The 16,737-nt window shown below is 33.0% G+C and overlaps 1 protein-coding gene across 1 annotated transcript in view; it reads left to right on the top strand.

Annotated features, from left to right (window-relative positions):
- Positions 1–16,737, top strand: part of LOC126749010 (ubiquitin-conjugating enzyme E2 H) — a 50,035-nt gene that overhangs the window by 8,484 nt on the left and 24,814 nt on the right. The window contains exon 2 of the mRNA XM_050458610.1: positions 14,049–14,125. Coding sequence (XP_050314567.1) covers positions 14,049–14,125 — 77 coding nt within the window. The remainder of the gene's footprint in view (positions 1–14,048; positions 14,126–16,737) is intronic.

The following is a 16,737-nucleotide window of genomic DNA, read 5'->3' as shown; positions in this document are numbered from 1 at the left end:
ACATATTAATTTAAAATTAAACGTAATCCAATAACCATCTCAATGGCATTTCCTCCTTAGCATAAGGCAACATGTTGTTCTCTAATGTCTTTGTATAGAAAACGGTCCATTATTCCATCAATTTTAACCAGGGGGCCAACACCTGATTGGGAGAAACAACCCCACACCATTACGCTTCCACCATCATGTTTTACCATAGGCATTTGGTATTTGTGGCTGTACCTTGTACCTTTTGGTCGCCGGACATAACGTCTCCCGTCACTCCCAAATAATTGAAACTTACTTTCGTCACTAAACAATACAGTATTCCAATTTTGGTGAGACCAGGTAAGATGATCTCGTGCAAATTTCAAGCGATCCTTTTTATTTTTCTTTGATATTAGTGGTTTCTTTACAGCAACTCTTCCAAAAAGCCCCACTTCATTTAGCCTTCTTCTGACCGTGCGAGCAGACACAGAAATCCCCATTTCACTTATTTCTCCAGAAATATCTATAGAAGTTTTCTTTGGGTCGTTCATCGATATTCTTTTCATTACCTTCATAGCCGTTTTGGACAACTTTCTTGGTCTTCCTTGCTTGTGGGCTACCGAAACATTTCCTCTCTCTTCAAATTTTTTAATTATTTTTGAAACAGTGCCTTTTGTTTAAATGTTTAAATTTTTACTTATTTCAATTTGTTTATAACCCTTCTGGTATAGTTCAACTATTTTACTTTTTAAATCACTAGATAAGTATTTACACTTAGGCATGATGCCTGTCTTCACTCAAACAAAATCGTACCGTTAAACAGCTTGTAGTAAACAATTATTATGATTAAAGGTTTCCATACATTTGGCCACAGAGAAGTAACTCCTCTTTCATCAAAACTAATAAACAACATTCTTTTGCTTTACCTCCATTGGAATTTCTTTATTTGCTGATAAGCTGTTTATTTATATTTTTTGAGAGTTTTCGCATTGCGATATTTTCTGCATTTTTTGAAAAAGTTTAAAGTTTCCATACTTTTGGCCACCACTGTACATACTTATAATGGAAGTGAGTGACCAATAGGCCACTATATTCAGACTTTTAGGGGTGATTTTCAAGAAGTTCCTTCAAATTCTGTTGAGGCCTTAGTATTAAAAATCATATGCAAAAAAAATAAACAGGAACATATACCTAAAAACGGAATGGGATAGAAAGAGGAGAGGGGAAGGCTAAACTATAATATCAATTTTAAATTCCATCTTTGTGTATAATATTAAAAAAAAACTTTTTTTTGTTTTATCATTTAATATTAATTTGGAAATAAATATTCATAGTTTTTTTTAAATTAGTTTAGAAAGAGAAAATTTATGTGTTGAACAAATGCTGCTTAAATTTTGCTTTAAATGCGTTTTCGGACATCGAAAAGTCTAATATTTTAAATTTATTTACAAGGTGCACTATTACATATGAAAATAACTTTAAAAATCGCTTTGTTGTGAGAAGGAACAGTTAATACATTTTTTCTTCTATTATTTAAATTGTGTACATCTGTTCGATAGGTCACCTTTCTGACTAGATATGGTGGAGTTTCCCATTTAAGCACCTTATAAAAAAAACAAACAGAATGCAGCAATCGTCGATTTTCCATATTTAGCCATGCTGCGTCCTTCAGCTTATGAGATATATGCTCTCTTCTTGTTATGCCAAATATAAGCCTAAGGCAAGAGTTTTGGAGTTTCTGTATTCTATATGAGTCATAATAATGAAGACAGGGCCCATAGATGGTATCGCAGAAGATTGTTGATGATAATACAAGGGAATCGCAAATCATTGTTTTAATGTTGGCACTTTAGCGTCTATGGGAAGAAATTGATCCTAAAACAGAATATCCAGTTTTCAATTTGAGGGTAATATGCTCTTTAAATATTAATTTGTTAATGTTTAATGTTTTTAAGTTGAATTTTTAAATTACTCAAAAGAGCAGCTCTGTGGCTATCGCTACAGAAAAGAATAGCTGTTGATTTTTAAATGTAGCTTTTGAATTTCCGCCAGTAAGTTGCTAAGATCAGTATTAATTTTTTGATTAGCTTGAGCAACATTAGTGTGTTTAAACGAAAAATAAATTTGAGTGTCATCGGCATAGTAATGGTGTTTACAATATTTTATTATTTTTGTAATCTGTTATCTATAAAGTGTATAGAGCAATGGGCCAAGAATATGACGACATATGAAGATTATTAAATTCAGTGAGGTTTTTTATTTTAGGCAAAGGAATGACATTAGCTTCCATAATTTAGGAAAATATTTTATTTCCAGGCAGACATTTATAATGTGGGTAAGCGGATTAATTATCGTGGGACAACACTGCCAAACAATAGATATATTCAAATAAACGTTAGCAACCACGTCCTGAGTAATCAAATTAAAATCAAATTCATTGGGAGAAATTCTGCTTTGTTTAAAAAAATTGACAAATTCATCAGAGCAAATTTTGCAAATGATGCAAAAATTTTCAGCAGAGCAAATTTCAATGCTTTTTCTTCTACTACAGCTTTGGTTAATTGGAATGCAGTTGAAATGGCTCCTGACCCGTTTACTTTGTTATTTCATGTGCTATGTGACAAGATCAATCAGTGTTTTCCTAAAAAGAGGCTTAAAATGAAAAATAGAAAACCATGGGTCACAGCAGGCCTCAGAACTTCAGCTAAAAACCTTCGTTTTTTGGCTAAGTTGTGCAAGTATAAAACTAATGCAAACATTATTCTTTATCATCAGAAATATCGTAGTCTATACAGAAAGACGATAAAAGCAGCAAAGGTTAAATATTATAGTGACCACTTGGATGTGTCCTCAAATAGGCAGAGAGAATGTTGGTCAATTATAAATGACTTCAGGCATTCTTACAAGAAAGTTTCAGAACCAGAAGTAAGACCAAATAGTTTAAATGATTATTACTGTAATATTCCTCGTTTATTGCTCAAGGATGTGAATACTAATATTGATCCTTTGCATTATATTCAACAAGTGTCAGTTCAAAATTCTTTTTTTTTTTATCCTGTTAGCCTTACTGACGTTGAAGATGCAATTAAAAGCTTAAAAAACCATAAATCAGCGGGAGCTGATGGAATATCATCAAAATTACTACTCCTTTTGCCTGACTCAGCATTGAGTGCCTTAGCTTCTGCCATAAACACTTCCTTTCATAATGACATCTTTCCAACATGTTTGAAAGAGGCAGTGGTTATCCCTCTTTATAAGGGTGGAGATTTGAGTGAGCCTTGTAATTTCCGTCCAATTTCTATATTGTCTACCCTCTCCAAGATAGTTGAAAAACTTGCAAAAATCAGAATTTTGTCTTTTTTGCAAGATAATTGTATTTTATCTGCAAATTAGTTTGGATTTCAAACAGGAAAAGGGACTCATGACGCCGTTTTCCGCTTTTTGGAGAGTGTCTATGTGTCCTTAAATTCTGGAGAGTCCGCGGCGGCCGTGTTTTGCGATTTATCCAAGGCATTTGATTGTGTAGATTGTGGAATACTGCTGAATAAGCTCAATAATTATGACTTTAGAGGTGTGGCATTGCAATGGCTGGAATCCTATCTGTCTAATCGTACCCAAAGAGTTACAGTATCTGGATGTTTATCCGATTCCAGATACCTTAAAACTGGAGTACCTCAGGGTTCAGTGTTAGGACCACTATTATTTTTGCTCTATGTAATGATTTGGGTTCATTAAAACTGCAGGGCAAAGTGGTTCAGTTTGCTGATGATACCGCTATTTTATGGAATCATAGAGATTCTGATAATGTTAGAGCCCAGGTTTTAAGGATCTTGAGAGTTTTTATCGGAGTGGTGTGCTGCAAACAGGCTTGTATTTAATGTGGGCAAAACCTTTATTATGGGATTTAAGTGTGACCTTCAAGGCCTTATGTTTAGTGAAAACTCCCCCTTGCAATACAAAGAAAGCTGTAAGTTCCTTGGTATTACCATTGATGGTCGCCTTCGCTTTCGAAGATCATATCCTAAATCTTGCATCAAAATTATCCTCTGGATGCTTTGCAGTAAGAATGGCGGGGCATGAGCTGGGAGGAGTAGTTGCAAATTCAGTGTACTTTTCTCTTATTGAGTCCCATCTTCATTATGGCTTGCCTTTTTGGGGTTTAAGCAACAAGGGATTATTAAACATAACACATCTCGTGAGAGTAACATAATTTTTGTGATTCAAAAAAAGGCAGTTAGATACCTATGTTCCGCTGGGTTAAGAGATTCTTGTAAGCCTCACTTTATATCTCAAAAAATCCTAACTCTTTTTTCTCTTTTTATCTTAGAAACAGCTACTCTTATTCATAAATGTCCTAAACCTCCCTCTAACACTGGTCATATGACTCGCCAGGTTAACGATTTTCCCTTACCAATCCCTACATCCTCCCTCACCAAGAACTCACTTATATACCTTAGCAAAAAAATTTACAACCATGTTCCTCTATGTATCAGACAAATTTTAGAAGTTAAGAAATTCAAAAAGCAATTAAAATCACTTTTATTATCCAGGGCATATTATAGCCTTGACGATTTTTTTAATGATACCTTTTGACCTGTGCTCTGACATCATTTTTAGTGTTTTAGTTTTGTTTCCTATTAAATATTTTATTTACTTCCTCTAAATTCTGTTTTATTGACAGATTTACTTATTTTTTAATCAAATTTATCAAAAAGATGCTTTTTTTTAATTTTTTCAATCTGTTTTGTTATAATTAATTTTGGTAATGTGTGTAAATTTTATGGTAAAATGTTTTAGATGTTATGTTTATTTGAAATTTAAAGTGAATTTGGAATTTTAGGATGCTTGTACACAAGATTTTGTTTTGTCTTATGTAATACAGCACATTTTCTTTCTTTCTTTCTTTCTTTCTTTCTTTCTTTCTTTCTTTCTTTCTTTCTTTCTTTCTTTCTTTCTTTCTTTCTTTCTTTCTTTCTTTCTTTCTTTCTTTCTTTCTTTCTTTCTTTCTTTCTTTCTTTCTTTCTTTCTCTCTTTCTTTCTTTCTTTTCTTTCTTTCTTTCTTTCTTTCTTTCTTTCTTTCTTTCTTTCTTACTTTCCTTCTTTCTTTCTTTCTTTCGTTCTTTCTTTCTTTCTTTCATCATCAGTTTTATTATTTTCATTATTTATGCTGGTAAAAAAGCAATTAGGTTTTTCGACGTCTTGTAAGTGCAAAGGGAGGTGAGCATTTGATTTTTTAGTAAGATCAATATTTTTTAATTTACACCAAAGTTCTTTATTATTACAATTTGCAAATTTAAAATTTAAATATGCATTTTTTTCAGCTCTTATTGCACTCGTAGTAACATTGTAAATTGTTTGTATGTATTCCAATCATCCCCGGATTTGCTTTGTCTACATTTGTTTAATGCTCTCTTACGAAGTTTCTGCATTAATCTTATATTTGGCGTTATCCATGGGCAGGAAGGTTTTATGATTTACTTTTAAGGAGCATGCAGATCGATATTTATCAGTATAGATTGATTTAAAAAATCAATTTTTTTGTCTGTATCTACCACACACATCTCGTGAGAGTATGGTATTAGCTCTATGTCAGGTATAAATTTAGCCCGGTCCACATTATGTAAATTACGATATGCAAAATTTATATTAGGGGGTTTTGAAGTTTTAATTTCTATATTACAGTAAACAAGCAAGTGGTCTGATATCTCAACATCTCTTACCCCACAATCCTTAATTAAATCTACATTCGAAAAAATAAGATCAATTAAAGACAGTAAAATTTGACACTCTTGTCGGATCAGTTATAATTTGCTTTAAGCCATGAACCTCTCTCTGTAAGTTCTAATAAGGGACAACTTTTATTTAAACCTAAAACATTAATGTTAAAATCACCAAGTAAAAAGACAGAATCATACACTGCATAAAAATCGACTAAAATGGTGTCTAAATGAGAGTAAAATAAGTTTAAATCGCCTTTGGGTGGGTGATATAAGTTGCCAATAAGGATTTGTTTGCCACTTTAATTTCAATCCAAACATACTCAAGAAATGCTATGGATTCCTGAAGCAAAACACGATAATCAAAAGTACTTTTACAATATACTGCAACCCCATCCTCTCGGCCCAAAAACCGATCTTGGCGTATAATGTTATAGAGTTATCTAACTTGATGATTTCATTATTGATATCCGCATGTAGAGACACCAATTACATCATACTGAAAGTTCGCCACATGATTTTTAAAAGAGTTAAAGTTATTAGTCAAAAATCTTATTAGGCATTAATATGGGCACATGAAAACATTTTTTTTTTATTTGCAATGGTACAAAGAATAGATATAAAATAAGGAAATTAAATAGGGATAGTGGGAAAAGGAGTTAGACAAAGTATATGTTATATGTTCCTTAATCTGTAAAGTTTTTTAGAAAAGCAATAAGTTTAAACCTAATAAATCGCTTACTACTTGGTTACGTAAAGATAAAGAAATAAAAAGAAAAAAATTACTACAAAAATACATAGAATTTTCTTACTTTTACAAAAATAAAAAAGTAAAAAAAAAATTAAAAATTTTTATATTATATATATTTTTATTTCTTCTTTATATTAAAAGAACCATAATATAAAAAAGAAATAAAAATAATACTATTATAATTTCATAATGGTTAGTAGCAAATTAAAAGTTAAATATCTAAAAGATAAGTAACTAATCTCAACTTTAACTCACCAAATACAAAAATATCCATAAAGTGGTTATTTATTTAACTGCATTAACTCAATAACATTGCTAATTCTAGAGATCTTATCACCAATTTTTACATAAACATTGCCGTTATATATTCGCGAATATTTATAAGTAAATTTATTTACGGCACTTATAAATAAATCAAGCCGACTTCTGGTCAAATCTTCCTTAATTTGGATTTGTTTACCGTTCAGAAGTTTTCTCAATTTTAGCACCGATAGTTTAGCTTCGTTGCTCGAAAACCGCACTAACACTGCCTGTGGTCTATTTATCGGAATCTTAGAAGTGATTCGGTGGCATTTTTTTATGGCATTGTTTGATATGTTAATCTTCATATCAGAATTAAATAATTTTAGTATTTTGCTATTTAATATTTCCGGGTTTTCACCTTCAGCTGACGGGATTCCAAATATGGGTGGATTTTTGTTGCGACTTTGCTGCTCCTGGGCATCAAATTATCCTCATTAACCTTAATTAGTTTTTCTTCTAAGGACGATATCCATTTTTCCTGTTCCTTGTATCGGTGTTGAATTTTCTTTTCAATCATAGTGGTTACTTTATCTGCTATTTCTTCCAAAAATTTCTCACTAAACATATTAGTTATAAGGCTTTTAATTTCACGGATGTCTGCGATTGTCAGAACCATGATGACAGTTAAGCACGTAAACAAAAAATCACCGAATTAATAAAAAATACTAATCTTTCTAAGGTAGCACTGGAAAAACCACAACAATCCTACTGCAAACACTTTTAAGTATAAAATAGTAAATATTTCTTTACTTCAACTACTTTATTTCAAAGAAAATTATTACAGAGCGATATTAAGCCGTAGCTTACATCAACAGCGCCATCTTCACCAATTCTGAATATGGGATTTTTTGAGTCTCAGGAATTGAATCTCTAAACTTACTTGCAACACAATCCACATCCTTATCAAAGATCAGATTAGGATTTAAAAAGATGCCCAGGAACCTCACCACATCTGAACCATTGTATCACCTCTCTACCCAATTGTACTACCCTCCACATTGCCCGATGAAAAAAAGCATTTCTTTTGTTTTCTTGATGTTCAGGCTAAGTTTATTTGCACTGAACCGTCTGCTTAAATTGAACTTCACTTTGGACAGCTTCAGCTTTAAATCCTGCAAACTTTTATTCCTTTAAAGAGCTGTTGTGTCATCTAAAAACGGCATCAACTGACTTGTCTATATTTATCTGATCTAGTTCGATCAGTTAGCAGAAATATTATAAAGGTCTATGCCCCGCAAGCCCCATCCAAATAGTGTCTAGATTGTGAATAGTAACACAAAAAGATATCACCTCAAATTTAAAAACATTCTGTAACATAAAAGAACTGGTAAAATGGCTTACTGGATCAAACCACACCTCGACCATGAAACAGGAACCTGTTATTCATGAGCATAAAGTACTGGTTGTAAATGAACTGACTACAGAAGTTTTGCAGAATACATCAAACCAGTAGGCAGTAGAAAGTCATGTAATACTATCGTGAAGGGTTCAGTTAGGGGCACTAAAAGAAACTGGGTCTAACTCCTGTAGTGAACCATTTTATTGTTATGTAGGAAACTTATTGAAAGGACTACATCTCAATCTGGTCAGATGCATTAACTAGAATCAGCAGTCTTGATTCTAGTTAGGTCATTAATGTAAATTAAAAATATCATTGTGCCAAGAACCGATCCCTTAGGTACGCTAGATTGAATCTCCAAAGCTTGTGACTCTATGTCATTGAACACAGTGACCTGAGTATGCCTTCTCAGATAAGAGGACAACCAAGACAGGCTAATGCCATGAAACCCATAGCACTTTAGCTTAGCCAGCAGTATTCTATGATCCACACAGTCAAGGGCCTTGGATATCAATCAATCAATCAATAGTTTATTCATGCCAGTTACATAAAATATGTTTACACATGTCAAATAATATGGACAAATAGGTACTAAGAGTAAACTTTAACAAAGATTATAATTTAAAATATAAAATACACACGAACTACTACATATCAAGGCTAATATAGGAAAACAGATCCAGGACTATCACAACAAATTAACATTTGAATTTAAATATTCCTTATGGGAGTAGAAAGCTTGACTAGTAAGAAAACTTTTTATACGAGTTTTAAATAAAGACATTGGCAACTCTCTTATTCTAACAGGTAATGCATTAAAAAAATATATAATAGCCAAATACCCTGGGCCATCTTGACATCTTTGTAGGCGATGGTCAGCAGGAACCAAATCGTCCCTAGCACGAGTTTTATAGTTGTGCACATTCCGATTAGTTGGAAACAGGTACAATTTTTCCTTACATACACCAGACATGCAAATAAATAAAGACAAGGCAAAGTTAAAATCTTTAGATTAATAAAGGCGCTTTTGCAGTCGTCTCTTTAACCCAAACCAGATATTACCCTAACAGCCTTCCTCTGCAGTCCAAAAACTCTATGTCACCCAGCCTAGTACTTACTTAGCTATGCAAGGATTGCATAGCTAATGTGAGAATAAAAAACAGCAAAATAGGTTGTTCCCCTTACATTGGTGGAGGCACACTGAGAAATATGCCGAAGAAGATAAAGATCCTTGGCAAGTTTTTGTGCAGGGGCATCAACATGCTCACACCATTGTAGCTCAGGATCCAAGGTCACACCTAGAAAAGACACTGCCGAGACACCCAGTGACTCCCGTATGTCTCGAAGGGAGAAAATTACCATCTGTGTCTTCTCTGCATTCAACAGTAGCCTGTTAGAGTAGAACTACTTTTCTGCTCTCTCCTGTGCCAACTTGGTAGCTTTCAATGCCTCACCCAATGTATAAGCAGCAAGAGAAACAGTTGTGTCAGCAGCAAAGAGAGTATATTTGGCTATTTGGCCACTATAAGGAAGGTCATTGATATATATTAAAAATAATATAGGCCCAAGAATTGACCCCTGGGGTACACCTATGTTAATCTCACTTATTGCTGAGGACACCCCTGCCATTCTCACCACTATCACATGTCTGTGTTCTAGGTATGAGCAAATCATGTTCACACTTGTGATGTCAAAGTTGTAATATTTTAGCTTTCGAAGGAGGTTATCATGGTCAACACAGTCGAAGGCTTTGGTCAAATCCAAAAATAAAACAGAAGTATGACTCTGTTTATATCATGTTAATCTGTGTATCTTCTTAATATGCATATTGTGGAAAGCATCCAAAATGGCAGATACAAGATCTACTATTCCATAAACTGCGTTTCTCTTTTTTCTGAAACCAAACTGACATGGGGACACAATATTTTCGGTATTAAAGAAATTCACCATTTGCATTGCCATACATTTCTCCAGAAACTAAAGGCAGAAGAGATATTGGCCTGTAGTTATCAGGTTGAACCGGATCCCCTTTCTTAAAGATTGGAGTCACACTTGCAACCTTTAGAACATCTGGAAACACACCCGTTTTTAAACATAGATTGATTAATTTTGTCAGAGGAACAAGTATTTCATTTTTGACTGATCTTAATAGTCGTATGTTCAGGCCATATATATCACGACTATGTTTGTTACTTAGCTGATCGAAAGTTTTCCTTATATGATTAAAACTTACTTTCTTAAAGGAGAAGGCAGATTTAGGCTTGATGACATTGTTTAAATATGTTAAAGGGTCTGTATCTAAGTTTGGAATTTTGCAAACTATATGGTCAGTTATATTAGAAAAAAATATAAAATTATGTTATTAAAATCATTAGGACTGGGCAAGGATTTCATCTGAGTATCATGGACCCCATGACGGGACTTATTTATTATTTGCCAGATTGTCTTATTGGGATTTGTAGAAGTAAGAATTAAGTAGTCACTTGATTTTTGCCTCAATTATAGATTTCCTATACCTTTTTTGATAAAATTTGTAGAGATTTTCTATATGTGGAATATTATATTGGGCTTTGAGCTCGTATAAAAGATTGAGTTGTTCCCGCATTGCCCTAAGATAGATCACAGAACACTGTTGCCACAGCCTGATGCTGATTAATACTCACATAGATGTGTTCTAGAAGATATGGAATGGCACCCTTATTCTGCTGGAAGCCAAACTGGGCTAGTGCTATGGCATAAATAGTATGGAAGTAGTTTAGAATTCGAGTCTTAACTAGTCTCTCTACAATCTTAGACAAAATAGAGAGTAAAGAAATTGGCCGGTAATTTAATGGTTCTTTGTTTTTGGCAAGACTCCTCCCTTCGATACCTGAAGTTTATGGCAAATCAAAGTACTGGTTGGTAATTTCAATAATACTTGAGCCGAAATTCCATCTTTTCCATGATAATTTTTATTTTTTAACCCAAACATGGTTATTGTTAGTTCGTGCATATCTGTGGGCAAAAACAGTAAAGAATTAGCAACAGAAACATTCCTTAAAAAAAGGAGAGGATCGACACTTGGCATAATGTTCTGAGTGCTACAGAACAAAAGGATTGGTTAAGGAAGTTAGACTCTTGGGTGGGTTAGAAATCATTATGTTTTTGTTTCTCAATTTATTTATTATGTTGTAACTTTTTTTGGCCTATTTGAAACTAAAGATGTTCGTTGTCCACAACATTGATTAGCTCCAGAGCTAGGGTTTTTTTCCTAATTTTTCCTTTACCTGCCTTAATAGAAATGCTCTATTGAATAAGCAACAAACCATGCTCAGAAAACCAGTCAGAGATATTATCCAGATCAACGTTGACACCAGCCAGTCCCCCGCAAGAATCTTCAGAATAAAATGATGATAGAAGCTGAGTATTACCACTCTATAGATTTGATGACCATGATGAATCTGAGATGGTAAGTCAGCAGTAAAAAGGGAAAAAAGTATGGGACCCCTGAGTCACTCCATGTTGAGATATTGAATGTCAGATGACCACCAAGGTCCACAATCTGCTTTCTATGATTTAAATATGATGAAAACCAGCTTGATCAGAAAACCCAAAAAAGTGCAGCTTAACAATCAGCATATCATGGTTAATAAGGTCAAATGCCTTACTATAATCTATAAGTACCAGGCAGGACACCTTTGATTCATCCATGTTTTTAGATATGCAGCTAGTAACCCTACTAAGTGCTGTTGGTGTGCTATGACAAACTCTATATCTAGACTGTGGTGTTGAGAGTGAACAAAATTGTTCATCATGTCGAAAACCAGCCGTTCAATCATTTTCCCAACATGAGGTTTGTCCTTCTACTGTATGGAGACTTTTGAAAAAAGAATAAGTATCATCCGTACAAAATCGACGACGGATCGTCGGATTTATGACAGACAATAGCGAATATTGGTAGAAATATAGATGTTTGTGTATGTGAAAATGTTCGGTGTGAAATTTCGAACAGACTGTTCATGTGTCAAGAAGTTCAAGGCAACCATTTCCAGCATCTTCTCAATTAAACTCAATGTATTTATTCGATATATCAAGTTAAATGTTAATGTATTCAGGTAATTATTAAATGTACCACCATTTTGTAGTAGGTAAAGATATTGAATTTATATTCTAGAGTTATTAAGTATTCGTCAGGAGCTTCAAAATGATGTGCCACAAGACCACTTTTTCCATTTAATTTATTTTCCAAGATGGCGCCCAACAGTCATCTTGAAATTTGCATCTGTCAATTTTGCTTTAAAACATAGTATTCATTCATCAATTGCATCACCTTAAGTTTCAATATTTTGAATTGATCCGTTCAAAAAATATAGAGAGGGGGGGGGGCATTAAAGAAAAGCACTGTATATTATTTTGCTTATTACTTTACTTACATGTAATTACTTAAAGTGTGTGTAAGGCAAAAATCATCAGCTTGAATCTTTAAAAGATTTATGGAACCACATCACTATTGAATGCTATCAACTTACACCCAATATTTTTCACAACGTCTGTGAACACTTTGAGCAGTTTCTGTACTATGGCTGCTTAAGTTTGTACTATTATGTACTACTCAACCTGTATACAATGGTTTTATTATCCTACGTATTAAATAAAATTACAATTATAACCCTTTTTGATAATAAGTTAACAACTTTATTTTAAGGTATTTTACATATAATAATAATAATAATAATAATAATACACACCAATGATTCTGAGAAAAGGTTATAAGATAGGCCTCTAATGAAAGGCCGCCCCCTTGCACATTTTTGACGTCAAAAAATGTGCAGAACAGAATTTATAAATAACTGAATGAGGTTGGCACAATGTGGTGAAATTCTGTGTGTAAAAAAAGTGATGGTTGAGCAGCCTGCGATGCTTTTAAATGTTGAACCAATGCCATTATCTTTAATCAAGGCTGATTTGCGTGAGAGATAATTTTTATCCATTTCTTTCTCTCAATTCATTAAGTGTCGCCAAATCTTAACTTTCTGATTTGTGTACATTAAGATTTATGGTTGTTCTTATGTTATTAATTTTTGCATGATTTATATTTATTTTTAAAATTAAGGTTAAAGTCGTCTATTTTTCAATTTTTATTTGAGCTGATTTACATGACGTTTCAAAAGTCTTATGAAAGAGTTGTGCGTTCTTCATCCTTCTTCATAATACAATGTGCTTATTTTTAATTTCAATACTTCTTTTTGAGAACAGAATTAAAACTAATTGAGAAAGCTTTTTTTTATAAGTTCTTTGACATATACCTAGCCGCATAATGATGTGTTCTCTATCTTACATCATAAACGCTTTCCGTAGGTTTTTTTTTAAATTTTAATGGGTTCAAATTTTTTAGCCACTATTTGTTAAGTCAATCTAATTATTAAATCAGCTCTTGCGTCAATGATTCGAAAACGATTTGCCAATCATGAGAGCTTGGTATAAATATGGTATAAATATTTTTTTATGTAATTTTGCGATTAGGAATCTTTTATACAGGCTGACTGACCATATTTTTATATATTACCAATTACCATCGTTTTTTCATGCACTCTTTCATTTGCTATACTTGCTTGATTTAATTTGATTCTAATTGGTTAATATTTATGGCTCCCATTTTGCAAAAACAATTTCGTTACATCCGTGATTTTACTAGTATATTTTTTGATAAACTAATTATGTGGCTGTCTATGATTGTATTCCTGATAATAGTATTTCCTCTGGCCAAATTACATAACAATAAAAAAGAATCTCGAGAAGAACTAGGAAAACTACAGATAACTTTTTTTGAGCAACTAGTAGGTAAACAATCGCACTTTTGTCTCATTATTTATTTAGCCTGCAATTATTAGATGTTGAAAAAGAAGTCACTAATAAAGAAAAAATAAAAGACTTGATTTATCTATATATTTTTTTAAATGTCAAGGTAATTTTTCCTTAATTTAGCTTATAGTATTGAGAGTAAACATGAGGTGACAATACTTGGCGGACTTAACGAATTTTGTGTCAAATTTTATGGCCCTAGGGGAAGTAAGTACAAAACATTATTTTATTTGATTAATCTGCTTAGTTATATTGTTACACACATAAACAACTTTTAAAATTATTGCTTTAGTTACGTAATCTTTTATGTCGATTTAATAGCTTTAATATTTGTTAAAAGTTAATTTTAACAATTTATTTTATTTTATGATTTTATGGAATCGAAGTTTATGGTTGTCAAACGAATAATACCTTTTTCTCAAGTAAATAATTTTTGCCTGAACCTTCTCCCAAATCCCAACATGTGTTTTTACCTACTTTTTAAGAAATGCCTTTGTTGCCAGTTTAGCTTAAGTGCACTTAAAAATCCATTTTTCTCCTTAAGTTCACTTAAGTGTTGGCTCCATGACACACGTGCATCCCACATTTTTTACCCAACATTTCACCCCGAGTCCCACGAGAAAAAATCAGTATTCACTCCGTCGCCGCAAAAAGAAGTACCTACTCTCGCGCCCCCGAAACACAAGGTTTCTTTCACCAGTGAAGGAATTCACAAAGCTTAAAGTACCGAGAAAATAAGTTAGTCAAGAGCAAGTTGGCGCAAGCAATTCCTCTCTCTCTCACTCTCTTCCGTTTAAGTATTTGTCTAAAGTTCATATATGTATACCTAATTGTTACGATAAAGTAGTTTAAGTTATGTAAAAAGGTCTATAGTGAATAAGTGTGCGTAAAGGTGGAAAATTGAACTGAAAGTGAGTGCAACAGTGGTTGTCAATAGCTGCACAAACCAAGGTGACGTTAGTGCTAATGCCGTTCCTGGTTCCTGCTAAGTTCCTGCTATTGGTCTTGTGATTCTGGAAGGCTGGTAACGTCAACTAATATTGTAAACCCTGTTAAATAACTAACTTCAACATTGTAAATCGTTCATTAGTCTATACCTGTTAATTATTACTAACCAAAAGGTACAATAAACCCTTATGTAATCGTAAATCACAACTGTGTAATTTATTGAACTGGACCTATGTCATCGAAGGGCTCGTCAATGCAGTAGCCGTTGCTCGAGCAGGTATAGGTAGGTTTTTTAAGAAACCCTAATCTATATTCATGGTCCTTCGAGCCGGATCTTCCCAAGTTGTGATTTTACGATTCATCTAAGCAAAAACAAAACATACTTTTTGTGTAAAAAGTATATAATTGGTTCCGACATATGTGTCGGTGGTCCTTCGAGTAAACAGTATTTTAGTTAATTACTTACTAACAAACCTTTTAGTTATTTGTCCCTTGTTATTTTGTTATTTTCACTTGTTACTTGTTATAATTGTTATTTGGAAATAAGTAGCAACTCACTTTTTACTTTTTCTTTTAAATTGTTTATTGGTAATTAGTTTATTTTCTCTTAACAATTATTGTTTAAATTTAAAGAAAATCTATTCCCAAAAAATAAGCATCTGGTTGTCTCGTAATTTTTTGTGTTTATTCTGTAAGCCTAAAACTAAAAAGTAAAATGACTGAAGGAATAGAAATATCAGTAGAAGCGTTGGTTAAAAATCGCGGATATTTAAAGGCTAAAGTAACACGAATTGTTAATTGGTTTTTAGAAAATAATGATAGTATACATGACTTTTTAGAAATTCAGGTACGTGAAAGTATGTTAACCCACGCTTTTAAAGATTTTGAAGAGGTAGAAAAACAAATTGTAGTTTTAGATATAAGTAAAGTAGACAAGGATGATGTAGAAGACAAATACTTAACGTGTGTTGCTAAAATGCAACGTAAAATTTTAGAACTTTCCCCGCAAGCGCCAACTCAAGTAAGACATATAGTTCCCCAACACTCTCATTCCCCAAATGTTAGTTTGCCTCAAATTAGCATACCTCCATTTAACGGAGACATCACTAAATGGAATGCCTTTTTTCAACTTTTCTCTACCCTTATTCTAGATAATCAATCTCTCTCTGATATTCAAAGATTAATTTATTTAAAATCTTATTTAAGAGATGAACCCCTAAATTTGGTCGATAATTTACAATTGACCACTGACAACCTCCAAATTGCCCTAAATACCCTTAGACAAAGATATGATAATCAATTATCAATTATTTTTGCCCATATTAAAAATTTAGTTGACATTCCTATCCTAAATAATGTATCCTCACACACACTTAGGGAATTTATAGTTTGCATAAAACAGAACTTTGATTCACTGAAAAATCAAAACATTCCAGTAGACCACTGGGATTTAATTTTAATTTATATTTTTTCTCAAAAATTAGACTTTGGCACAAGAAAGGCATATATATCCGAGAGAGGTTCTCAAATGCGCTCTTCCTCACATGTGGTCCCTAAGCTTGAAGAATTTCTAAGCTTTTTAGAAAAGCGTTGTTCGGTGTTAGAAGATCTCTCTGAAAGCCCTTCAACTAAAAATTATTCCCATGGACGTTCTTCTCAACACAACACTCCCTTTGTTAAAAAAATTTCACACTATGCTCATGGTGGGCAACGCCAAGGCAACCAAGTCATACCTCAAAACTCTCCTCAAAACTCTCGCTCACATTTTGTTGCAGGACAAAGGTGTCCCTTTTGTGAGCACCCTGATCACAAAATTTATACTTGTTTTAAATTTAAAGATCTTAGTTTAAAACAGAAACAGGATTTTGTTA

Source organism: Anthonomus grandis, chromosome 22 (genome assembly GCF_022605725.1).
Source record: "Anthonomus grandis grandis chromosome 22, icAntGran1.3, whole genome shotgun sequence".
Taxonomy (NCBI): domain Eukaryota; kingdom Metazoa; phylum Arthropoda; class Insecta; order Coleoptera; family Curculionidae; genus Anthonomus; species Anthonomus grandis.
This window is presented reverse-complemented; position numbering and strand designations above follow the sequence as displayed.